The sequence below is a fragment of the Lontra canadensis genome, unplaced genomic scaffold (assembly GCF_010015895.1).
Source record: "Lontra canadensis isolate GAN:19392208 unplaced genomic scaffold, GSC_riverotter_1.0 scaffold38, whole genome shotgun sequence".
Classification (NCBI taxonomy): Eukaryota; Metazoa; Chordata; class Mammalia; order Carnivora; family Mustelidae; genus Lontra; species Lontra canadensis.
The window spans coordinates 6921034-6948027 of NW_022631032.1; the positions used below are offsets into that span (position 1 = coordinate 6921034).

The window sequence follows — 26994 nt, forward strand, 5'->3', positions numbered from 1 at the left end:
GCCTGCGTGGCGCGGAGCGTGTGGGACGTGCGTGACGCGCGAACTATGCGGGCGGTGAGCCCGGTTCAGCCCCGCACAGTGCCTGATGAGTCTTTAAGAATGCCTTTGTGGGATGTGGGTATCCCGGCCTTTGCAGTCATTCCCTGCATCTCAGAAAGCGCCCTTTTAAAATAGAAGAAATGTGCTCTCTGTAGAGCTTTTGTGAACTGTAGACCCTGGAATCGCACTGCCTAGAAAACCAGTATTTCAATACTGTTTTTCCAGCATTTTCAATGGATATGTATCAGTTTTATCAAAACCACACAGTCGGGCTCCTAGTAACTGAGCGGCCCCACGTCTTACTGGCTTTGAGAGTATTTCTCATTCTATCTGAGAAATTCTCACACATGCTTTCCTATTTCTTTAATTTGCCTATTTTTATAAACCAAACATTTTATTTCCACACCTGAACACCTTATTCAACTCTTACCCCAAAGTCTTTTCTAAAAACTTTTAGTTGTCCCAAGTTCTTGACGAACAAAGGCTTGGTAAATAATGAAGTGGGAGGGTTAAGAAAATCTCCCTTCTACTCTAGATTTGCTACCCGAAGGACCAGGTAGCTGCGTCCAAGAAACCGTTTCCCTTTGTGTAAAAGAAAAAAAAAAAAAATGGGATTGGAGTAAAACTTTCCTTCAAGTTCTAAGACTCTCCGATACATCTAGGCCGGTTCCAGAAGGCCGTGTTAAAGGGGTAGGAGCGAAAGGAAGGACAGCAGGGTTACAGGTTTGGATGTAGATAAGGACCAAGGGAGAGACAAACCTTAGTTTAAGCTTACTTTATTTAGGTTCCTCGCTGATTGCCTTCGGAATAAATTTTGTTAGGCGGCCGCGCGGACACCCTTGCTCAGTGGTGATTGGTTCGCGGCGGGGGCCTCGCGTTTGTCCAATATGGCGGCGCCCAGTGGCGGTGTGAACTGTGAGGAGTTCGCCGAGTTCCAGGTGATGGGGTTTTCCTCATGTGGCAGGCGTGTCCCTCCGTTTGTCCCCGTACTCTATTCCCTGCTGTGGCCTGGGAGGGAGTGCGGACCAGTTGTGGAAGAAGCGGGCAGTTCAAGGCTCCTTTTTCCAGCCATTGGAGGTCACGGGGGCGCGGGCTTGGCCGTAGAGAGCGAGGCAGCTCCGTGGGGGTCATGGTTCTTTTTGCAGCGCCCAGGCCTTGAGTAACGTTCCGAGGTGGTAAACCGAGCTTGGGCCAGGTGGTAGGGATTGTAACCACCTTTTAAGCCACCCCCTGAACCCAGTTCCTAGCCTCTTCGGTACCCTTCCTACTTAAGTTGAGCATTGGTAGGAGAGAGGAAAGTGAAGAACTTACTTGCTTGATAAAACAAAACGAACTTGGTAAAAGTTTTACTATTTTAGTGGGGCAGAACGTTTGGAGCCTTGGAAGGGCGATTAATTTTAGTACCTGCCGTAGTGCTTCTGCCTTCTTAACAATTAGAGGAAATGTAACATGTAAGGAAAAGGCTTATTTTTTATATTCAAATACCAGAGGACTAGGGCTAAGATCAGGCTATAAATTAAAGAACAAGGGTCTAGATTCTAAGTTGCTATAAAAGTTTTCTGTTCCAATGTAGGCATAAATGTGCTACTGTCTAGATAAAGACTTGAATTTAAAAAAAAAGACCTTAAAATGTATGTTTAATTAAAGATAATGAAAAATAATTTAAAGTAACGCTGATCTATCTGTAGGAAGTTTTGTGATGTGAGCCATTTTGTAGAGAGTGGTATTCTTGAAGATAACCTCAACAGACCGAATTATTTGACAGATACTGTTTGGCCAAAGAAATTTATATGGGGTCTTTCCACCATTACTTGCACCCTCTTCACCCTTCAGCTGCTCCTCAGATTAGATCAGGACAACAGCAGCCACCTTCACATGTGATCAAAGTGCCTTACAAATACAGATACTTGTAAAAATCTTAAATGAAATGGAAAAAGACCATTAGAGTATAAAGTGTATGGAATATTTAAGGTTCACAGGCCCGTCTGTGGCCTTGGTTTTTCACATTAGTACTATGAATTGATTTGAGTTAATGAGCTCAGATAACTGAGCAGTGATAGCTTTAAGGTTTATTAGAATGAACACTAGTTAGGGAGTTAGATGATCTGGGTTCTAGTACTGCTTCTGTCTTTAACAGCTTTGGAACTTTGAGCTAATTGCTTAACATTTAGGAATTTTTGAATCTGTAAAATAAGATTTTGTTGTGTAACATTTAAAACTGCTTCCATCTCTATAATTATTTGAATCTCTAAAACTGAATTTAAGATTTTATTTATTTATTAGAGAGAGAGAGATTGTGCACAAGTGGGGGAAGGAGCAGAGGGAGAGGGACAAACAGGCTATGCGCTAAGCACAAGCTTTGGCCAATGGGGAAGCTCAGTCCCACCCCCCGGAGATCATGACCCGAAATCTTGATCATGACCTGATCTAAGATGGACACTTAAGCAACTGAGTCACCCAGATGCCCCTCTAAAACTAAATTTCAAAGGATCTCTGTTGGGGCGCCTGGGTGGCTCAGTGGGTTCAGCCTCTGCCTTCAGCTCAGGTCATGATCTCAGGGTCCTGGGATCGAGCCCCGCATCGGGCTCCCTGCTCAAGGGGAGCCTGCTTCCTCCTCTCTCTCTGTGATCTCTGTCAAATACATTTTTAAAAAAAGGATCTCTGCTAAAATACCCAGCAGTGCTTAAAAAACACTTGTATTTTTCGTTTGGAAGTCACATAAGATATAAGGGGAAGAAAAGCTAAACTCTGATTGTAGAACCATTCCATTCACAGAAAAATGTAAATAAAAAGATCATAAAGTGAGTTTCATGGTTTATAATGGAGAATAACATGGGTTAAAAGTCAGATCTGGTTTTCCAGAGCTGCCTTGGCATATCATTTAATCTCATTGTAAATAAGTATAAGAATATTTGCCCCAACTATGTCAGACACACGTGAACATAAGTGAAGGTGCTGTAAAACTTAAAAATTTAGTATAACATATAGGTTTAGGTGAATTGGGTAAAATTATAAGCTGTGGTTAACTGACATACTCACAGATTATCAATTAAAGTTAGTATTTTTTTAAAGATTTTATTTATTTATTTGACAGAGAGAGATCACAAGTAGGCAGAGAGGCAGGCAGAGAAAGAGAAGAGGAAGCAGGCTTCCCTGCTGAGCAGAGAGCCCGATGATGCTCGATCCCGAGACCCTGAGATCATGACCTGAGCGGAAGGCAGAGGCTTTAACCCACTGAGCCACCCAGGCGCCCTAAAGTTAGTATTTTTTTAAAGCTATGAAACCATTACATTTTGTATGTAAGTACCCTAAATGTGAAAAGCAGTGCACTGAATACTGTGGAAGAGAAACAGGAAATCATGTATTTTTATTATAAAGATTTAGGTATTTTAGAATTTTATTTTGAAGATGTTCAAACGCTATAGAAAACTTGAAAGAATCTTGCAATGAACACCTCTGTACATCTAGATTCTATAATCAGTGATTTGCTGTATTTACCGTTACCACATATCCCTCTCTCAATATAGTCATCAATTCACACTTTTTTTTTTTAAGATTTTATTTATTTATTAGAGAGAGAGAGAGAGACATCATGGGTGAAGGGCTGATGAAGGGCAGGTAGGAGGAGAGGGAGAAGCAGACTCCCCGCTGAGCAGGGAGCCTATAGGGGGCTCGATCCCTGGACCCTGGAATCATGACCTGAACCATAGGCAGAGGCTTAGCTGACTGAGCCACCGAGGCGCCCTGCCTTTTTATTTTATTAATTTTAAAAGATTTTTTTTTATTTTTAAGATTTTTAAGATTTATTTTCATTCATGAGGGAGGTAGAGGCAGAGGGAGAAGCAGGCTCTCCATGCAGCAGGGAGCCTGATGCAGGACTAGATCCTAGGACCCTAGGATCACGACCTAAGCCCAAGACAAACACTTAACCAACTGAGCCACCATGCCCCCGCCTTTTTATTTTTTTGATGCATTTCAAAATAGGTTGCAAACATCCATATTACTCCTAAACATGTCACTATTCATATCATTTACTGTAGTTCAATATTTGTTCACATTCATTCTATAAAATTTGTATGCAGTGAAATGCACTAATCTTATGGACACCATTCTTTTGACATTTGCATATACCTCCATCAACAGAGAGAGTAATACCGTCACCCTCAAAAGTTTCTCATGCCCTTTCCCAGTCAATCCCTGTCCATATATCCCTCCTCCTCCCTTCTTAGAACTACTTTCCTGATTTCTTTCCATGTGCATGTTTTAAAGCTTAAGAATTTTTAAGTTATTTTAAGTTTTTACAATTTTTATTTTTCTGTTATAAAAGTTGGACTTAATACTCCTGGAAAACATACTGTTTCTAAAATGACATAAAATCCATAAAATGTTGTTTAAAATTGAGTTTCTAGGATTCCATTTGAACACTCATTTAGCAAGAATTTATTGGATATTATATTAGTCTGCTAGGGCTGCCATAAGAAATTCCACAAACTGGGTGGTTTAAACAACAAATTCGTTTTTTCACACTTCCGTTCCAGAGGCTCAAAGTCCAAGATCAAAGTCCTTTCAGAGTTGGTTTCTGGTTCACCGTCTCTTCCTGGCTTGCATATTGCAGCCTCATTGCTGTGTTCTCATATGGCCTCTGTGCACAGAGAGAGAGAGAGTTGGCTGGTGTCTCTTCCTCTTATAAGGACACCAGTTCTGTAGGATTAGGGCTCCACCCTTATGACCTCATTTAACCTTAATTACCTTCCTATAGGCCCTATCTCCAAACACAATCATTTTGGGGGTTAGGGCTTCAATATATGAATCTGGTATGTGGGAGGACACATGTCTGTTCATAATAGATACTGTTAGGTACCAGGCACTTGGGAAGACGGAGCGGACAGAATATAAAATAAGGAATGTAATGCAAGCAAGGATGCAAAACATGCAGAAGATACTGAGAATGTGAATAAAGTGCTCTAACAGGTCAGGGAGAAATAAATCTAGAGGTGGCAATTAAGTTGGGCCTTAGGTGGGCAGGACCAGGGGAATTCTAGGTAGAAGGAATAGTAGTATGTAGGCAGAAAATTTTATGTATTTTATGTATTTGGGGCATTCTTTGAAGTACATTTTTATTTTACTGTCATGTAATAGACCTTTTACCACTCCCTGTATACCCTAAAAGCTGCCCCAAATAACAAAAGGTATTTTCCGGAGGATTAACCCTAGGGGTAGTGCTGTAGTATAATTATAGGGGCAATAGAAAGTTTTCTGTATCCCTCCCTACTAAATATGGACATTCCTTTGATACCAAAATTGGCTTCTCGTGGGTGAGATTTTCACCCCACAATGACAGATAAGACATAAAATGCAATTCTAAGATAAGTGTCTGAATAATTTTTAAGGGCCAGCCTAAAATTAGAGATTCATGATTTATCAGAACCTGGTTTACTGTGTATGGTGTCTACTCAGGGGTTTTTTCTGTATATTTTCTTAGTGAATTTGTGAGAGAAAGGGAGGGGTGGGTGCCATTGGAGCCAGGCATCAGATAGGTAGTCAGTAATTCCTTATGAATAATAACACGTGATTTAATGGCGGCATTGTGGTGTCAGCGTTAACTTTCATTCGCTCTCAGTCTGTGAGGGCCACTCAAGCTTTTCTTTAGACCCTTCTGCAGCTGCCTTAAGAGCTCTGGCACTTTTTACACTGTTAAAAAATGTGTACCTAGTGAAGTGGTTTATAGTTCTTTTCCTTTTCCCTTAGTGGTTTTGAAAGAAATTCCTTTCTGAATCTTACCTCCCCCCTTTTCCCCTTTATCTTTATTTTCCCCTTTATATTTATTTTATCTTCTCTGAGACATTTAAGAATAGCTTATAGTTTTCAGCAATCCCTGGACACGTGCATTATCAGTTCAGAAATTGTCATTCTATTTTCTTGAATTCTGCACTGTCCACTAGAACTGTGGTGGTGGAAATTTGTGCCATCCACCAGCAATATATGGCTCTTGAGCACTTGAAATGTGGCAAGTGCAACTGAGGAACTAAATTTTAATTTATTTAATTTTAATTAAAATAACCTCATAGCTAGTGTCTGTCATATTAAAAGTCAATCTCTAGATCATATATTGATGATTCTCTAGAACACTGAGAATTGGTATATTTGAAAATCCACAGTTGTAGGTTCCATTGGTATGACTGTGAAATTACCTAGTTTAATGCAGATAAGTTCATAATTTATCTTAAATTTATCTTAAACTGTTATGTTAAAGTAACATAACAGTTATGTCCACATTGTTTTAACGTAGAGGAATTTGGCTATATAGCCAGTGTTCAGACTCAAAACTGGTTAAAGTTCTGAGTAAATAAAAATCCCATGGAATGTCAAGCTTTATAATCTTTTACCTGGATTGCTGTATTCATCTCCTAACTGGTCCTTTTGCGTTTACTCTTATTCATTTTCTGTATTTTAATACTTTAACCTAAGCAATCATTTCAGAGTACCAACTTGATCATGTAACCCCACCATACTTAAACATTTATTTGGTTCTCCATTCTCTCAGAAAAAAGATTAAAATCCTATAATGTGACTGTAATGGTGGGCTTCATTTTATACCCTGTTTCCTCTTACTGTCTGTACATAAGCCACATTAACTTTCAGTCCATTAAACATTCTATTCAGATGACTCTTATTACGATCACCCAGGTTTCCGTGCTGCTAAATCTGAAAGTTAATTCTTGTTCTCATTATTCTTTGACTTCCTAGTAATATTCAACACAAGTGACCATTCCCTCCTTGCAGCCTTTCTTCTGACTTGTTCGATATCACAGTTTTTCTCCTGTACTTTAATTGCTAGAGTTCTTTCTTGATACCCCCCTCCCAGTCCCTACAGTCTCCCTCAGTGATCTCTTCTCATCACGTGGCTTTTAATAATATCAGTGTGTTAATGTAACTCTAACCTGGTTCAGTGTCACACCGGTATTTTCAACTTTCTCTTCAACTTGTCAACCAGATATTTAATAAGCATCTCAAACTTAACATGTCCAGAACTGAACCTTTAAAAAGAGAAACAAAAACTTTTTTGTGTGCAAAATTTCAGTCCTGTCCAAAAGGAGAGTTCCTGCCATGAATTGCTATGTACCCAACCCTTAGCTTCAACAATCAATTCATGGCCACAGTTGTTTTCATTTATATTCTGCCACTCACCCCATTCTATCCAGATTATTTTGCAGCACACCCCAGATATCTTATCTTTTTTCTGTAAATAGTTTTAGTCTGTATCTCTAAAAGATTGTAATTTTGAACACAATACCAGTATCACATACAATTAACAGTAATCGTAAGTATCATCAAATATCCTGTGCATCATGACAACCTTGATCTTCTCTTTCCTTACAAATCTTTTCCTCCTCCAGTCTCTCCCCAACAGATGTTAATGGCACTACCGTCCATTCAGTTGCTCAGGCCTCATACCTAACAGTCATCTTGTTTTCTTTTCTCATTCCCCACCACCAGTTCATCAGCAAGTCCTATCTACTCTTATTTTCAAAATACATCCAGAATCCAGCTTCCTCTCCCTAACTCTACTGCTACCTCCCAAACTATCTTTATCTCTTGCCTAGAGCACCATAGTAATATAGTCACCATATTTCCATTCTCCTCTCTATAGTCCATTCTCCACATAGAGGCGAAGTTATCTTTTTAAAGAATTAATCTTGTTAACAGCATTCCCTTGCCTAAAACCCCGTTTCCTTTAGAACAGAATCCTTAATTGTTTTCCTGGTGTCTGTTGTTCCTCATTTTCTGGTCTTTCTGACCTCACCTAACACCACTTTCTCCCAGATTCACTCCCAGTCCACTTGCCTTGTTTTAGTTCTTCATAGACTCCAGTTTGTTCTTGCCTCATTGTGACTTATTTCCCCAGGTGTTCTTCTAAGTTGGCTCATTCCTCTCATTCAGTTCTCGGCTCAGATGCTGCATCCTCAGGCCTTTCTTGATCTCCTTGTCTTAAGTGCTGGCCTCTCAGCCCCACTGTCATTCTTTATCCCATTACCTCAGTTTGTTTTCTTTTTCATAGTATTATTCAGTACTAAAACTATCTTGTTTATTGAGGTACTTGCTTGTTGTCTGTCTCCCCATATGAGAATTTTGTTCCCAGAGAGTAAGGACCTTTTCTGTTTTAGTCACCACTGTGGCCCTGGTGTTTAGAAGGGTGCCTGACACATACTAGACAGTACCAAATGTTTTTTGAATGAAGTGTGAGTTAGTACACGAATTGTGCTATGTTCTAACTGCTGCATATGTTTAAAGAAAGATTGCGAGGACTCAGCCAAGGAAAGCTTTATCTGGAAAGTGTAACTTAAGCCTCAGTCTCAGAAGATCATTTCTATTTAGATAGGGGAAAAGAGATTTTTAAAAGAGGTGGTGCAGCAGCTTCTGCTGCTGCTGCTGCTGCTTTTTGAATAGTCAGGTTGTAGGTGCTGAAGTTTCAAGGAAGGTCCCTGTCTGCTAATACCGCTACTTACCTGGTTTTTGACACCAAATGGTGGTGCTGCCACTGTTTGTTTGGAATTTGCCACTCAGACACATATCCTCCACTGTACAAAATACAATTAATGTGGTTTCTTAAGGAGTATGTTGAGATTAGCCCTTAAGAATTCCAATTTATAGAGAATAATACTACTATTGACAAAAATAGAAGGATACAGGAAGAGGGGGTAAGATAGTGAAATTGGTTTTAGACCTGACATTTGCATATGTTTGTTAGTCTAAATTATGAGCCTTCTATAAGCTGTTTAACTTCTAGATTGAGATCTAAAAAAGGCCATTAAATTACTAATTAAAGATTAATAGACCAATAGGAACAGAATCTAAACTGCAGATTTAGACTGGCTGGCTTAAATAGTTATTATAATTGGAAACACTTAAGTATTCATTATTGGGGAAGTGGTCTTACAGGTTGTGACACCTCCACAGGATGTTCATGCAACTGTTAAAAATGTCTTCACGGCACTTTTAGTAAGAAAGGCAAAATGCTAATGGCATAATGTCATTAAGCAGGACTTTAGAGTGTTACAAAGGACCTCAAGTTTATAAAAAGATAGATATGTACAGAAAAAACTAAAGGTACATCTTATAATATTAATAGTGGTTAACTGTGGATGATTTTTATTTGTAAGTTTTCTAATTTTCCTAAAATGACTGTGTAATAGTTTAATCATAATAAAAGGGTTTATTTTAACAAACGGATGAAGAAAGAAATGAAGAAGTTGGTTTCAGTCATGGATTTCAGTTTGGCAAAGGAAAGAAATGGTTTGGTATGTTGAAGGAGGCGAGGCAGAGGTTCAAGCAAAGTGGCTTTTAATACACTTCAATATTGACTGTTAACTTGTTGGGGCTTTTTAATAGATATATTCCTAGCATTATATACTTCAGTTTTCCTTAAGATTTTTCAGTCATTATGTTTTGCTGGGCTCGGAGGCAGAGAGGAGAATTTAAGAAACAAAAAGAAAAGAAAATGGTATACTCGTAGAAACTGGTTGTAGAATTTGTGTTTTCTGGAGACAGTGTAGCTGATGCCCAGCCTTTCTCTAGTGACGAGTGAAAAGAAGTACCCTAATCAAAATGTAGAGAGCAAAGGGGCTAGCCTATGTAGGTATACTTACCAGAGTCTTTCCAAGTCCTCTGCCCTTTTGGTATTATTTTTCTTTTGGTTGGTTTTTTGAGAATTGGAGCCTTTTCAGGAGTGGCAGATCCTTGGGAAATCTGAGTAGGGTCATTAAGAAAAGGTAAAACTAATTGCTGTTTGTTCTAAGAACAAGAAAGCCATGAAGAGATTTGATTCATTCTCAAGCAGTATGCTTTGTTTTACTTATTTTTGTTACAAAAATAATGCACAATCATAGTAAAAAATTAAGAAAAACAAAAAGTCTAAAAGGTTATAGGTTAATTTCTACAAGTGAACCACAACTGAGTTTTCTTGTATATCTTTACAGAATTTTTCTATCTACCACCACATTTTAGAACAATAGACAAAGAACAATAGACAAAGCAAGCAATTATGCTGGATTGTCTGGGACAATTTGAGGTAATTGAGTTCAGTAGAACCCTTTATTTTCTGTGTGCTGGGAATGGAAAGAGCACACACAGTTTGGGAAGCACTGTGTTAGCAGGTGGGGTTTAAAAGTGAATAAAACATTCTTGACCCTTGAGATGGTCACATTTGAGCTGAGGAAACAGTGTTGGTGCCCATTCTTAGAATTACTATTACATAACGTACCTATTCTTGTAATAAAGATTTTCCTATGGTTGCACTAAATTTAGCATGGTTTCTGTATTCCTAACTTAGAAAGTTGTAAAATATCCAAGAGCTTTATAATTTTTTTTGTTTACATGTTTCTTTTTTTAATCACTTAACTTTCCATTCAGGTTATTATTCTTTTATTTTAAACATATATAGGAATTACTCAAGGTGATGAGGACGATTGATGACAGAATAGTACATGAATTAAACACTACGGTTCCAACAGCTTCCTTTGCAGGGAAAATTGATGCAAGCCAAACCTGTAAACAACTTTATGAGTCTGTAAGTGTATCTTTTGAGTCTTTTGTGCTTCCTTTATGCCTTTCTTTGCAGGCAAAATCATAAACCAACTGACATACAGTTAAACTGGATAAAAGTATGACATCTTCATGTTTTCTTGCCTGCATCTAGGGGTGTGTATAAATTTTGATCTGGTTGCTACAAACTTAAAGAAAATATGTGATCTTATGCACAAGTCTGTGAAGAGACCATTCTAAGGAATGAGAGCAGTAGTTGTTTTGGCTCCATCCAGGGTGGCCTTTAACTTAAGGAAATCTTATGCACCAGGCAATGAAGGAGAGAGTGAAATAGTCAAGTAAAACAGTGAAACAAGAGCAAGGGCTTCGAGTGAATCAATCCTAGGAACCCAGACACCTGATACAATGAGGAATTAAAAGGTTTCACATTTTCCATATCTTTTTTCTTCCCTCAATCATCAGGAAGGGGAATAGAAGCACTTAGCAGTTGGGAGAGAAGCCACAGATAAATTGTCCTTTCCTGAGGCTTTGGTTTCTCAAGTACATATTTTTTCAGTGCCTCTTAAAGATCCCCTTTATGTCTCTTTATAATTTCCAAAAGCAGAAGGAAATAGTAATGTAGCTAAGTTTTTTTTTTGTTTTTTTTTTTTTTTTGTAATTTACGTACATCTTTTAGTTAACTCGGAAGCTAATGTTCAAATGGCATTTGCTTCTTTAGCACAAGATTACTATTTGGATTCTTGTAAAGAAGATATTATATAAACGTACATTTTTAATTTGTCGGTTATGAAAAAAAAGTTTTGGATAAGCTTATTCATATCAGTTAAATTCAAAGCGTTAATAATTGCTGATATTTTTATTCTGCTTTTATGTGAAAGTATGTTACTTCATTGAGTAGTCAGGTAATTCTTGTGGCTTGAAAATTCCAGGGTTGTAGGCTTTAATGAGTAGAATCCAGTATTGGAAGTAGGGAGCCAGAGTCCAAACCCTGGTTTATTTTGAGATTGTTTTGACATTTCACTTAGTTTCTTTGGGTAGCTCTGTCTGAAGAACAGGAAATTTATGATCTCGCTAACTATATAATCTCTATAATCTATTCAGTTGTTTCCATTTACAATCTTTTTATTAACTTGAAAATTTTGTAGTGTAGAGATTAACAACATGGATTCTGCATCTAGATTAAATCCTAGCTCTGCTACTTCCTAGCTGGTAACCTTAAACATGTTACAAAACTTTTTGCCTCAGCTTCCTTATTTGTAAAATAATATCATAATAGTCCCTAGTTCATAGGGTTGTTAGAGGCCTAACTGAGGTAATGTGAAGTGCTTACTGTACTAAATGTCTTACATATAAATGTTTGCTGCTTCTGTTACTGTTGTTGTTATTTCTTTTCGCTTTGTTGGATGAGGATAATCTTGCACACTAGAACCTTTTGTTTTGGATATTTAGGATCTTTCTGTCTTGGATATTATGTATGTGTTTGGATTTTGCTCTGTCTGAACCCTAAAGGCCTCCAGTGACATGACCATCAGAGAAAGGATTGTTTGTCTAGTAGTTTTGTGCCTGTGATCGAGCCTGTAGCAGAATGCCCATGCTAAGAAGTCTCACTGAGTTCCCTTAAATATTGTTGCAGTTAAGAGTTTGAACTCTGTGAAATGTCCAGGTTACTTAAGGTTACCTTGACTTTCTTTAGCCCCAACCCTTCCTTCCATAGCTAAGGAAGGAATATTTGTACTTTCTAATGATAATACTTCTTCATAGCAGATGATCAGCAAAGTTATTATGAAGCACTAATTGTAGAAATTCCACATCTTAAAAGTATACTCTTAATAAAAATAATTTTAGTGAGACACCCCTAATAGAGCATATTCCCTTGAATCTATGAAGTTTTCCTAGTTGTACATTGTTTATTGTTTATTCTCAAGTTAAATATAAAATTCAGTACTGAGCCTTAAAAAGTCTATGAACTTGGAACAGTGCTTTACAAATGCAAAACTATTATTGGTGTCACAGTGATTGATTTAGGGTAATTCTTAAAGGTATCTCTTTAATATAATGAATTTTTGGAACTATGTTTAAATGGTATGTTTCCTCTTGCATCTTTTTGTCAGAAGTTCTAGAGGAAGATTTAAAACAAAGTGCCATGACCAAAACTTAGTAGTTTTTATTTTTTTTTAAAGATTTTATTTATTTATTTGACAGAGATCACATGTAGGCAGAGAGGCAGGCAGAGAGAGAGGGGGAAGCAGGCTCCCCGCTGAGCAGAGAGCCCGATGTGGAGCTAGATCCCAGGACCCTGGGATCATGACCTGAGCCGAAGGCAGAGGCTTTAACCCACTAAGCCACCCAGTCGCCCCTTTTATTTTGTTTTTAATGATAGTTAAACCAAGGATCATTGTCAGGGTTCTAAAACAAATGATGTTTGGGAAATTAGAATTTAGTGCAGAGTTAATTTAGAATCAACCTTTGTTCTGGAAAGAAAAGCACCAAAAAAACTACAGTCAGAAAAACTCTAGGCATTGTTTCCCTTAAAGGCAAAAGGCATTGTTTTAAAATAGTGGTTAAAAGATAAAATAGGTGAAAATTTGACTAAAAGAAGTTCTTAGCATTTTGGTAAAGTAAAATAAAACTGGGAAGTCCTAGATAGACCCCTGTTAGACTAGTTTTGAATCATTTTCCTGCCCCATCCCAAATGCCTTCATTTCAGATTGCTTACCCCAAATCAAAGGAAGTTTGGTTATGATAATGGTTATCATTCAGGAATTTTCTCCTCTAACCAAAGGCCTTGCCTTTTACCTTACCAAGTTTCTTGATAAATTTTATCTTCATTCCTTTGACAAGCACTTTGTATAACAGAAACAATTCTCCTGTGACCCAACTTCTGAAACATCTGAATTACTGATGAGCTAGTAAGTCTGATTTTGTGCTGTTTTTCTCTGGTAGGTTTATGTCACACAGTCTTATTACTAGTTATCAAGCGTCCTCATTTCTTTGACATATGTGCACAAAAGTCCATGCATAATCCTCTTGCCAATGGCTCTTAATTCTGAATTTTGTTGAAGGATGGTCATGACCGCTAGACTAAAATAATTGATAATACTGAGTAAAAGATGATTTGATCAGTAACTTCTGGGTTCACAGTGGAGCTAATCTGAAGGAAAACTATGCAGGCGAGGGTAGGAGGGTGGTCTTTAGCTAGAAGTGTATCCACAGGAAAGGGGCCAAGTTAAAGAGGGGAACAGTGGATGAAAGCCCAGCTAAGGGAGGAAGCTCTGTGGTGAGAAAGACTAGAAGGAAAACCTTGAACATTCTAACAAAATGTACACAATTTGAATTTGATTTTAAAATGCAGATAAAAAAATGAAAATACTGTGACAGACTCCTAGTTGGTGTTAATGTGACTTCACCAATTGTTGGGGGTTTGGACAAAATATCAGTCATGTGAGCAGTGCATTGAGTTGAATTACCCTTAAATTTTAGGGGTAGAAAAGATGTTAGCGATGATTTACTCATAATCCATAGTTTTGCAAAAGAGGAAGCTGAAGCCTGGAAATACTAATTATTTAGCCAGTCTCACACAGGGAGAGCTCTTAACTGTAATGATGGTTTTTACTCTATTTAGGGAAGTTTCCTACCCTCAGTGGCTCCTTCCATTTTCTGGAATTATACCTGAAGGAGGAAACAAGTAACAGAAGCAGCATATTAGCCAATGAAATACAGGCCTTGGGCTGTCCTTGTGAATCCTAACTATTATGATGAAAAAAATTAGCATATTAGAGAAATGTACTGTAAGTGGGGCTAATGTCTATTGTTTTAATTTCCTTCTCTTCACATAAGTATGGTTTATAACCAATGCACTTTTAGTAGTATTGCACTCTAGAAATGCAAAGGTGTTTTTTTTCCTGGTGCATATTAGACCAGTAATTCTTACCTTCAGGGTCCTGAGATGATCATTTAAGAGATGTGTTTCAGCTAACTTATGAAGAATGCTTATAGAATGGTTTAGTCCTAAATTTTGTATAAATATATGCATAATGGTTAGGTTATCCCTAGTATAACTGTCACTAGGGTAGCATTAAGATACTCTCTCTTAAGAGGGAAGGAGGAATGATTTAACATGATTACTTGGAGCAAGTTAATACCTAAATTTTAGTTGGTGGTGAATCACCTTTTTTAATGCTCCATTAGTTATAATGGCCGTTACATATATTTTAGTAGTTTTTTATTCCTCCGCCCCTACAGATTATTGGGGTGTTGTCATCAGAATTTGGTTATGATCATGGGAATGTATTTGAGTCATGGCCATCATATTTTGTGAATCAAGGAAGAAAATAGATGCAAATTGTTGTATTGGATTTGTTATATAAAGATGAAAGTTTAGTAAAGACTTGCCCTGCCAGATGTCCTTTCACGGAACCAGTAGTCTGTCACTCGTACACAATTTTTCCATATTAATACTTGAACTTTGAAATCTTGGAAAGGGCTCTGTCTTGCATAGGTAAATGTAGCATTCTTTGTTTTTCTTCATTGTAGTGAATTGCTTCTCTACATCACTTACTGTATAATTTCTTAAACCTAGTGACAATGTGGGGCTGAAAAAAACCACGAAGGGACAAAAAAAGAGAGGAAGAATAGCAGTAATGGCCCTGGAAGTGTGTGGGGGTGGATGGAGGGTAGAACAACACAACACAGGGTTGGATAACTGGGGAGAGAAATGTAGGGAGAAAGGACTGACATGAAATATAGGGAGAAAGGACTGACATGAAAAGCCCTTTGGGGAGTGATAAGTCCCGGAAGCATATTGAGGAAGAAGGCAACATAACCACATACTTTCCACCAGGAGAGGTGCTTCCTTTGATCTGTTTTTAGGTGTTTAGCTGGTTCAGCAAAATCTTCGCTTCCAAAGATTGAATTTTTAAAAATTGCTTAGAAAGTATTACATTTCTGTAACCTAAAAATAGGATTTTTTAAAAAAAACTAAAATGTAAAAAATTGGTGTGATTTTTCTCTTTTGTTCCTTTGTTCTTTTAGTTGAGGGAGGCTCATGCCAGCAGGGACAGAGTCATAAAAAATTGTATAGCTCAGACCTCATCAGTAGTAAAACAGCTCCGAGAAGAGAGAGAAAAGAATTTGGATGATTTAACGTTATTAAAGCAACTTAGAAAAGAACAGACAAAGGTAAGTTGAACAAGATTTATATTTCTGAACCAAAGATTTCCAAATTTAATGAAGTCAGGTTTTTTTTAAGATTCTATAAAGGCGGTTTTTAAAATGAAAATTTTAGAGTAAGAAATGGTCATTACTTTTTTTTCAAAAGTGACCGGGAGAGTAATACTTTATTTTTAGTGGGCTCTATTTTATTACATTTAGATATTAGTTGGTAAGTTAATGTGCATTTCATGCATATATGCAGTGTAGTAGCTTTAGCTTAAAGAAGCATGTAGTCATATTTTCTTTCCATTTCTTTATATGTTATACTGTTAAAGATAAAAGGATTAGTATTGACCCAACACTACATCAGAAAATCTAGGGAAATACATCTGTATCAATGTTTAAAGGCTTGACTTGAGAATAAACTTTTAAAAATATATTTACATTTTGAGATAGTTTTGAGGTTTCATGTGTAGGAATTTGCTGAAATGCAATACAGATATTTCAGAATAGTACCCTCTTCAGCCATAAAAATACAGTACTATTCGAATATAACCAGATACACTAGAACCTCATTATAATTTATTTCCCTACTGCAGAGAAGTTGCTGTGGGTTGTTGGCCCTTTTTGGACACTTTTTTGTTTCCACTTCATCTCCCATCCGTGCAGTTTTTGCTTTTAAGAAAACAGGTGTCCACTGAGTGATGTGTCAGAGGAAGCCGTATTTTCCCAAAGTCAGCTAATGTAGATAGGGTGTAGACAGACCTTAGAGTATGATAAATGGAAAAGAACGGTTTGTTTATAGCTCCTAATGGTGACATATCAAAACAGTTGAGATGCGTACCATATTTTATTAAGTGGAATGCATTGCTGTCTTCCTTTTGGGGGTGGTGCTTAAAGAGTAACTTTTTATTTTGGTATAATTTCAAACTTACAGAAAAGTTGCAGGAATAGTACAAGGAACTCACATGTACCCTTTACCTATATTCACCCATTGTTTACATTTTGCCCCCCCCCTGCTTTGCAGTATATTCTCTCTACCCCTCCTTCTCCCTCCTTTTTCTGTCCTTTCCCTGTTTTCCGCCACTTCCTACTACAGGTAGGCATTTTTTTTCCTGAACCGTTTGGCAAGAATGTTGGATACATGTTCCTTTGCCCCTTACATATGTTTGTCATTACCTAAGAAGAGGGGCTTTTTTTCTACATGACCACTGAGCAATTATCAAAATGATGTCTGTGTTTTAAATGGCACAATAGGTGACTTACTGATCCTTGCATGTAGTCACCTTTCACGTGATTGAAAATCCAGTATTTATCATTACTAAACAGTCATGAAGTCTGCCCCTTGTTTAGTAATGTAGCCAAACTTTGAAAAGGGGACCTTATCTTCTCTCTTAAGCCTTTATTCTTGTAACTGCCCACCAGTGAGTATGCGCGCTTGCTCAGTCGTCCGACTGATACAGCATGTCTTGCTGGGTGTGGGATTCATCCCCAGTCTTCACTGTTCTTTGTTCATGATGTCTGCTTCAGTCCTGTATTCCATTCACCAGTCAGTGGAGGGTTCCTCATGTGAACTTACGCTGTAATGGTCATCTTACTCAGTGTTTATGAAGTCTTATAGATAATTTATATAAAGCGGGATAAAATCTAGTTATTTTGGATTTTGTATTTTAACAGACTTTTGAAGGTATTGACAAAGGAAACAGCAGGGCAGGCATATTATATCTGAAACGGAAAACTCACTATTTGCATGTTAAGTCCAACAAAGACTAGAATGACTCTTATTAGTGGAGAGCAAAGTTCAGAAACCATTGAGTACTTGGGAGTGACATATCAAATAATTTGGTCCACCGTCATTTCTGCCCTTTAACCTTTAGTGCCCAGAGAGAATCACCAGGATGACCATTGCAAGGAGTAATTTTAAAAATCAGTTAGCAAGTTATAAAAGGTAGCTTTCTAGACTGATACTTTATAGAACTGGAGGATGACTATGAATAGTACTTAGCCAAGTAAGGAAGTTGAATTATTTTTTTAAATTTTCAAGTTTGTCATGAAGCTTAAGGAATCAGAAAGAGAACTCTTAGAGATGATCCAGCTCTACCTCTTCCTTTTCTGAATGGGGAAACTGAGACTCAGAGATACTGACATACCTGAAGTGATAGAGCTGGGACTTTAACCCATCTCTTCTGACTCTGGATTCAGTGTTTGTACATTAAATTGTTACTGATAGTCAAATTCTGATTCTTAAGTGAACATATTTATGTGCAGAAACACCAGTCTAAAAGTCCCAGTTCTTTCCCTGAGTTCTTAATGCAGAAAAAATAACATTCCTTGCTGAAACTCTGTTACTGTTGTCACCTATTAGTGGCCTTTGAAAGGAGGTTTACCAGTTTAAGACCTAGAGCCTCAAAAACAATCATCTCAGAGGTAACATTTTGTCAGTAGCACTGAAATTGCATTAGATGTTGGTTGTAATATCTGCAGCATTCAAGAATAGAGAAAACATGGGTTATAAAGGCAGATAGCTAGCTCAAAGGAAATAAATCCCATCCACCACGTGGTGGCTTTGTACGCTTATTAATTAATTGCCCTGAAGTAATTGGATTTTTAGTTTGTAAAATGGAATCGAGACTTTTACACTTTCATTTTTAGGGTTTAGGATTAAATTATATAATGTGTGTAAGAGCTCGCATATCCCTGATATACTTAGTAGTTGCTTTCCTTTCCTTTTTTAGTCTCTGGGATCCATGTTTGTTACATTAATCCTCCTTACAGTATCTCCCAACCAGTGGTTTCTACCTTTTGTTTAGCTACTACTTAAGGGGGCAGGGGAGGAGGAATACTGGAATCTTCTGTAGCAGTGTATTCTCTTTTTGGATGGTTGTAATTATTCAGAGATTTTCGTATGTATTGTGAAAATCTGCCTCCCTGTAACATGTGATTACTGCTCCTTAATCTGCCCTCTGCGGGTATATAGGATAAGTTGAAACCCATTTCTGCATGACCTCCCTTTAAATATTTGAGAGCAGTTATGAAGACTGCCCTAGTGGCATGTTGTAAACTTTTTTTTTTTTTTTAAGATTTATTTTGTTATTTATTTGAGAGAAAGAGCATGAGTAGGAGGGGCAGGGAGAGAGAGGGAGAGAGAATCCCAAGCAGACTCTGCGCTGAGTGCAGAGCCTGATGTGGAGCTCGATCTCACACCCCTTACTTCATGACCTGAGCCAAAACCAAGAGTCAGAGGAGGCTTAACCAACTATGCCACCCAGGCGTCTCATGACCCTGTTTTTTGACTGAGCTTGTTAATTTTTTTTTTTTTTTTTTTTTTTTTTTGCATTCAGTTCGGGCTTTGACAGAAAGCAGTGAAACTTTACTGATTTCTGGTGCATGTAGCTGATCACAGTCTGAAACTGCAGTTGCTTTGATATAAGCAGGGGGGCTTCTTCAGGTGTGTTAATATTTTATAGCATGATACTGGTTGTCAGAAATGCAGTTCTTCCTCTCATTCTCGTTTGAGTCTTTTATGCCTGTCTATACCCCGGCACTGCTTTTGAGTCTAGCAAGGGTGTTTACAAAGAGCCACTGGAACAATACCAAGTTCCTGTCTAATTAGTGTTATATGCTCATTGCTTAAACATCCCCTGGGCTCTGCTCCTGACTTGTCAGGTCCTTTGGTCTGGGTGCCTAACTCATGGTTGCCTAGATCTTATCTATTTCTCTGGCATTTTGTTCCCAAGTCTCCTGGCCTGAGAGTTGAGCCTAAGGAGATCATCCTAGTTTTAATCTCTTGGCTGCTTTGACCTATAGCTCATGCTTTTTTCCTCCTTATTTTCCTGAATATTTTCAAGCCTCCTTCCTGGAACTAGCTAGCTTCTTTTAAGTTTTTGTGACTAGAAGAGACTATGAGTATGATGGGCCCTGCCATCTGGGCCTGGCAGTGGAATTGGCTACTTTTCTGGTGGTGTAATTAGGTTGGCAGTTATCAAGAAAGTTAGAAAGACTTTAGCATCTTTAGTCTCAGACCTCTGCCTGTATGCTCAAGGTGTGGAAAGCTCATGCCTTTCTAGATCTTTTAGGCCTTATGTTCTCCCCTTCTCTTCTCTGTTTTTCTTCCTGATTCTTTTTTTCTTCATCCAAATTAGATTGCCACCTCCTTCTTTTTATTCCTCTGTGCTGTCTTTGCAAATCGCTATTATAGAATCAGTAACTACAACTGAAATTATTGAGTTCAAGGACATGTGAATTTATGTTTTTATAAATCTTACCAAATTGCCTTCCATGCTAAAAATGTGTATGTGTATCTTTTTCCATACCCTCACTGGTAGTAGGTTTTATCAGATGTACTCATTTTTTAAAATTTTTGTCATATTGTGGCTTAATTTGTGTTTCTTTATATACGAGTAAGATTGTACATTTTAAAAAACGTTTATTGGCCATTTGTATTCTTTTTGTGAACTTCCTGGACATCTGATTTCTTTTTAATGACCCTTCAAGGTGATTATAATATGCTTGAGAACCATGGCTTCAGAAGGTTTAACAGCTGATTAGATATGGGGAGAATGGGCTATATCCAAGATCCAGCCCAGGTGATACCATTAACAAAGAGTGTAGCGGCAGGAGTTCTTTTATTAGGAAACTATAAATAGAATTTGGTTTTAGTTCTTTAATTTGAATTTTCCTTACTCTGACTTTTTTCTTTTCCTTTTTACAGTTGAAATGGATGCAGTCAGAACTGAATGTTGAAGAAGTTGTAAATGACAGGAGCTGGAAGGTATAAAATAATGCCGGTTCTTGGAGAGAACTATGAAGGAAAGTGAATTAGCAAAGGGAAACCAAGGGAGGGGGAGTAAGGAGTGCCTTGGGCCTCTTAAGAAAAGACACGTTTCATTTATAAGTAACTGAAGGCTTTAACTTTGAGAAGGAGCGCACTTGGCATCCGAAGAGAGCCAGTTTATAAAAACCAGCTTTACAGTCATATGGTAGATTGTATGACCTGTCATGGTAACAGAACTGGAGACATTCTGTATGTTTCTTAATACTAATTATGGGCTTATTTGTTATTAGGGTTATTACTAGTTAACTTAGAACCTTCAGTTGTGTTACTTGTTAAAATTAAACTTTTTGAGCCCTATTACTTTGCATAAATTTTCATATCATTAGCTACCCTTTGCAGTTGCTTGCTTTCTAACATTGATCATGAGACTTGTTTGCATATAACTTTTCTCATATCTGACAATAGGGCTTCTTATGGCTCCCAGGTTCACATGTTCCTTATTACCACCTGCATAGTTCTGAATAGGAATGAGATTGGGGGACCAGGATTCCAGGACTTTACCTGTAGTTAAAAATCATAAAATGCTGACTTTAGTTGTATGAAATGGTGTATTTTTATACCCTTCTCTAAAAGTTAAGAGATTTCTGAAGGGAAATAATCTATTAAATCTGAAGGAATGAACAGAAAATTCTGTTTCATCCTTTGAAATTGACCAATGGAATGAGGTTAAACACAGAGAGAGGTTAATTGAACACAAACTAGAATGACTCAACTTGCAGAGCTATGAATAAATTGCAAGGTACAAATTGATTTTCTTTGCCTTATCACTTTTCTTTATTCTGTCCACTTTGCCAGTGTTTCCTGTTCCTGCCCTTTCTACCATTGTGAGGAGGTGTTTGCTACTTGAAAGATTCTGGTGTTACTTGTTCATTTATGTTCTCCAGAGAGAGAATATTTACTCATGGGATGGGATAGGGGAGGAGTACAATGAATATCTGGTTTGAAAAGCCCAGTGGAGGGCGCCTGGGTGGCTCAGTGGGTTACGCCTCTGCCTTCAGCTCAGGTCATGATCTCAGTGTCCTGGGAATCGAGCTCCGCATCGGGCTCCCTACTTAGCAGGGAGCCTGCTTCCCTCCTCTCTCTCTGCCTGCCTCTCTGCCTACTTGTGATCTCTGCCTGTCAAATAAATAAATAAATAAATCTTTAAAAAAAAAAAAAAGAAAAAAGCCCAATGGAGAGGTTGACACATGTCAAATGTAGTGGGACAAGGGAAGCATTTTTATTTTATTATTATTATTATTTTTAAAAAATATTTTTAAGGAGGCTCTGTGACTAGTGTGGAGCCCAAAGTGGGGCTTGAACTCACAGCCCTGAACTAAGGACCTGAGCTGAAATTAAGAGTTGGCCGCTTAACTGACTCAGCCACCCAGGCACCCCAAGGGAAGCATTTTTAGATTTGATCTAGTTTTAAAGAAAATATGCTTCATCCAGTCTACAAAAACTCAGGTTTCCTACCTGATATTATAAAAAGAAAATGTGACTGTGGTACAGTAGGTCAGCAAAAGTGGTTAGGAAGCCGTTTAGGAAAAGGATTTGGAGAAGTTCGGCCAAGTCATATGTATCATGCCACCCAGGGTTCCAAGGCCACTAATCTGAAGCCTTCCCCAATTTGAGCATTGGGAACTTAAGGGAGATATCAGGGCTAGGAACTGACAAGAGATGAGCTATAAGATAGAAGGGCCAGAAAGAGTCTTGTATAATTTCTACACTTTTTTCTTTTAATTATGAGATAGCACATATCAAAGAGTATGCAACATATCGAATTTAAGGAATATTAAGCTCCCTGTGTAGATTTTTCTTTTATTTTCTTATGATAGTTCACAGTGGCCAATATAGGTTGTTTTTTGTGTTTTGTTTTTTAACCTTAAAAATGGTTTGTTCCTTATGTCAGTGAAGTATGAGGGTAAATTCTAAGAAGAAATACTTTCAGATTTTTATTTTGAACACTTAAAATTTTTTAGGAATGATTAAAATTTTTTTTAATATTAAAATGTAAAAATTCTACTTCTTACTCCTCCCTTTCAGCTACCTCCTTCCCCTTACTTCTAAAATGATGGTACATGCTTTTTTAGATATTTGCACCTTTTCTGATTTTATGTATGTGTGTTTCCCATTTATCACATCTGTGAAAGTATACTATCCACACTTTTTTTTTTTCTTTAATATATCTTGGAGAACTTTCCAAATCAGAACATGCAGAGCTTCCTTATTCTTTTATGTTTACATTATATTCCATTGAAGGGCTATATCAAAATATTTATTTAACACAGTCCCATACTGACAGACACTGAATAATAGAATGTTCTTTTAACATTTATAATGTGTTATTTGTTTAGATTTTTAGGAAGCAAGATATATAGCACAAAACATTTTATAAATTTACACAGTTTAGCAAAGACCTGATCTCTCTTCAACTATACCTACTTGTGAAAAGGATCCAGTAATCATTTAGAAAATCACAACAGGTATCTAAATAAAATCCACATTATAAAAAGAGGGAAAAAAGCTTTATCTTAAACCATTTTAGATATTTTTGTCTAACTCTCCAGACTATATAATGAAAATGTTTGTTAGTTCCTATTACTAAATAAGCTAGCTTGTGATGATTTTTTCCTTGAATAATATAAATCTTATTAGAAAAATCAAAATTGTCTTATAAATGGATATCAAAGTCTTCTTTATTCTTAGTGCCTATAAGTCAGTTTGAACTCCTGAGGAAAAATCTCTGTTCCCTAAATCTGTTGACTTGGGATAAAAATGATTATATCCTCCTGATCCATGCTAAATTTAGTTTAGTTCCAGGCTCGATTTATATAAGATGACTCAACAACATTTATTTCTGTTCAAATACCTTAGGTGTTTAATGAACGCTGTCGAATTCACTTCAAGCCTCCAAAGAATGAATAAAAAGATACTTAAAAAAAAAAAAAAAAAAAGGACCGGGACATCTCATAAGAGCTAAGCATGACAGACATCAACAAGGTGGGCTTCCTAGGATGATTTCTGAGCCAACAGTCCAAGACCTTTTGTTGATTTCAGCCCCACTTAGCCAAGACCTTAAGTACAAATAATTCTGATAATTATGGAGAAATCAACTGCTATTTTATACTGATTCTGTAAAAAAAAAAGATGTTTTGTAACTATTAAAATAATTTTCTGACTCAGTGTACATATTTATTTGATTGTTTTCCAAGTTGAGATAATAAGTTCTTATAACAAAATTCGAATATAGTTTCAGTATCTGATTTGATTTGTATCACATCTTACTGATTTTTACAGATTTATTGGTAGGAACGTGGACCTTTTTGGGTCACTGATGATTTTATCCTTTTATTTATCTTTGTGGGGTTTATTGATCCTAATAAGTAGGAGGGTAATAATATAAGCTGAATACTGTCCAAAGAAACTTTCTCTTGGTACCTTAATTTATCTTATTTTCATATGCAAAAACCAATTTTGGGTGGAATTTTCCTGGACAATGTTTCCATGGACAGTGAAAAAGAAAACAGTAAAATAAATTTGGGAAAGGCAGAGGAGGGCTTGATGATAGTATTCAAATGAGTCAGTAAAAAACATATTGCAGAATTCTGTCATTGCAGAGAAAGTACTTTCTAGTACAGGATGATCATATTAGTTTTCTATTGCTTCTTAACAGATTACCACAGTTGAGCAGCTTAAAATCACACATTTATTGTTTTACAGTTCTGTAGGTCAGAAGTCCAAGACTGGGTTCTCTGTTTGGGGTCTCATAAGCTGAAATCAGGTCAGCGAGGCTGGGCTCTTGTCTGGCGCCTCAATAGAAAAAATGTGCTTCTTGGCTTATTCAGTTTGTTGGCAGAATTCAGATCCTTGTGGTTGTAGGACTGATGTGCCCATTCCCTTGCTGTTAATCAGAGGCCACTCTAAATTAGAAGCTACTCACATTTCTTGGCGCATGGCCCCCTCCTTCTAGCTAGCAACAGTGTATTGGATTCTTCTCATGCTTGGTATCTGACTTCCTTTTCTGCTATAAACCAGACAAATTCTGCTTTCAAACAATCTGTGTGATCAGATTAGGCCTACCATGACAGTCTTCCTTTTGATGAACTCAAAGTCAAATGATGATAGCCTTAATTACATCTGCAAATCCCTTTTGCCAGGTAAGGTAACATCAGAGATAAAATGTCTCCTAGTCACAGTCTAAGGGATTACAGTGGGACATTTTAGGATTCTGCCTACCATGATGATTTAAACAAGCCACCTGGCTCTGGCACAGTTAGATTGACCAACTGGGTCATAGGTTGGCCTATGTTTCAGTATGTGAACCCTCACCAGATTATGCATTTAGAAGTGAGCAATAAAAGTATAAAATGTACACCGTTCTTTCAACAGATCTTCTGAGCACTTACTGTGGTCAAGTACTGTCTTAGTTGTTGGGGATATTGGTACATAAAACCTACTTCTGTGGAGATTATAATTTAGTCTTCTTAAAAAAGGAAAAATCTCTTAGGGTGAGCAGTAAAAAAGATTTTCTATAGGACTTAAAGTGAATGGTGCCTGACAGAAAGTTGATATTTTTTTTCTTGCATGTGTCCTTTCAGTTGAAAGGACTCAATAAAAAAAAAAAGACTAAATAAATAAAAATCTTCCTGATGAACAGGAGGAAATTGAAAAACAGTCGTTGGAAAGGATTTGTAATAGCTTTTCCACAATTTCAGGTCTGCTAAAATACTATCTAGCTAATCCAATTATGGTAGTAGGATGCCTGAATCATCCCAATGTAACATGAAAAAGGTGCGATTGTGGCAATCAATGACTTTTAGTATAATGAATATTAATATATTTAGTTTGTGATCAATAGCATTTAAATCCTCACATATGAAGAGAAGGGGAGGGCATACTATTGAAAGTTGATTCTGGAAAGTGTCTTGCATATACTTGCTGCCTTAACAATAATTGTTGATTTTGTTGGCTTGAAGGACAGTCAGGGAGAGGGAGAAGAAGAAGAATACAAAAGTTCACAGGTGAGTTTGGCTCTTCCTTGGCAGGGCAGAAGATAGCCATAGAAGAAATACTGATTTTTAACAAGCGTTTGAGTGTCTCCCATATTCTAGGCACTGTTACCCAATACTAATACATCACTAAACAAAACATAAAAAAAAAAAAATCTACTCTTGAAGAACTTATATGTGGTGAAGAGAGACAGTCGTAAAGAAGTAAAGCATATAGTATGCTAAAAGGTAATAAAGCTACACTCCAAAAAGAGAATCTGGAATGGGGACTGGAGAGTGGGTGGCAAATGACTAATTTCAGCTGATTAGAGAATATTATAATGCCCTCACCTTTGAAAAACCCTAAACAGAGACAAATATACAAAATAAATGCAGTAATAAAAAGGAAGTGTCCTAGTAAGTCATTCTCTCTCTCTCTCTCTCTTTTTTTTAAAGTAGTCGGTATACCCAACGTGGGGCTCAAAACCCCAAGATCAAGAGCCACATGGTCTACCAACTGAGTCAGCAAGGCGCTCTGGTCATTCTCTTTTTCTAAGTCGTGCTTCAAAGATACCAGTTTAGGAAATGGTGCAATATTGTACCCAGTGCCGTATGGTAGTCTCTTCTGTGCCATGCTACCTATTTAAGATCATCCAGGGATAACTTGTAAACTGGAGGATTAGTCCAACATGTGGTCTCACTGCAAACCAAGAAAAATGAATATTCTGCCTGGAGTTATGTGAACTAATCAAATGTTAGAGATTACTTAGGTTACTCATGATATCTCTGTATACTTAGCCTAAAAGTTAAGCCTTGATTGTTCCTTAAAAAAAAACACCAAAAAACTACTTCTTACATAGTTGAGCATGAATGTTGAAGAATAAAGAAAGTAGTCAAAAAGTGATTCTTCTGGGGCACCTGGGTGGCTCAGTGGGTTAAAGCCTCTGCCTTCAGCTCAGGTCATGATCCCAGGGTGCTGGGATGGAGCCCCGCATCAGGCTCTCTGCTCAGCAGGGAGCCTGCTTCCTCCTCTCTCTCTGCCTGCCTCTCTGCCTACTTGTGATCTCTCTCTATCCAATAAATAAATAAAATCTTAAAAAAAAAAAAAGTGATTCTTCTGATGAGGGCAGCATTACTAGGAGAAGCCTAATTTGTCCCCACGGAATTATTTTGGGGGGAAGAAATGCAATGTTAGTGAGGTTTAAGCGAAGATAGCTCCCAGGTTCTGAATGCAGTGGCCTGCTGAGGGTAATCCCTATAAGAGGGAAGAGGACTTAGCTGAGGTGAGTTTGTGGATCTCCTGATGCATTAAGAAAGGATAGCAAATCCACTGACACTTAGTTGCTGCAGATGGAGTGGCTTTTCCACTCTAATTGTAAAAACTAGCAGGCAAAATTTGACTCCTGCTGGCTTCTCCCCAAGGATAAGTACCGAGTTCTTAAAATGATGTTTGAAGTC

General features: G+C 37.4%; 1 protein-coding gene across 2 annotated transcripts; it reads left to right on the top strand.

The window, feature by feature from the left end:
- The first annotated feature begins 911 nt into the window (after positions 1 to 911).
- On the top strand, positions 912 to 23483 carry CCDC58 (coiled-coil domain containing 58). 2 transcript variants are annotated; one of them, XM_032869532.1, is made up of 5 exons: positions 912 to 977; positions 10481 to 10606; positions 15613 to 15759; positions 20444 to 20503; positions 23423 to 23483. In XM_032869532.1, the coding sequence occupies exons 1-5, from the start codon at positions 927 to 929 to the stop codon at positions 23471 to 23473; spliced, it is 435 nt and encodes a 144-aa protein (XP_032725423.1). In that variant the 5' UTR covers positions 912 to 926; the 3' UTR covers positions 23474 to 23483. The 2 variants fall into 2 exon arrangements, with proteins under 2 accessions (XP_032725423.1, XP_032725424.1); XM_032869533.1 differs by lacking the exon at positions 912 to 977 and adding an exon at positions 10073 to 10108.
- Positions 23484 to 26994: the final 3511 nt, after the last annotated feature.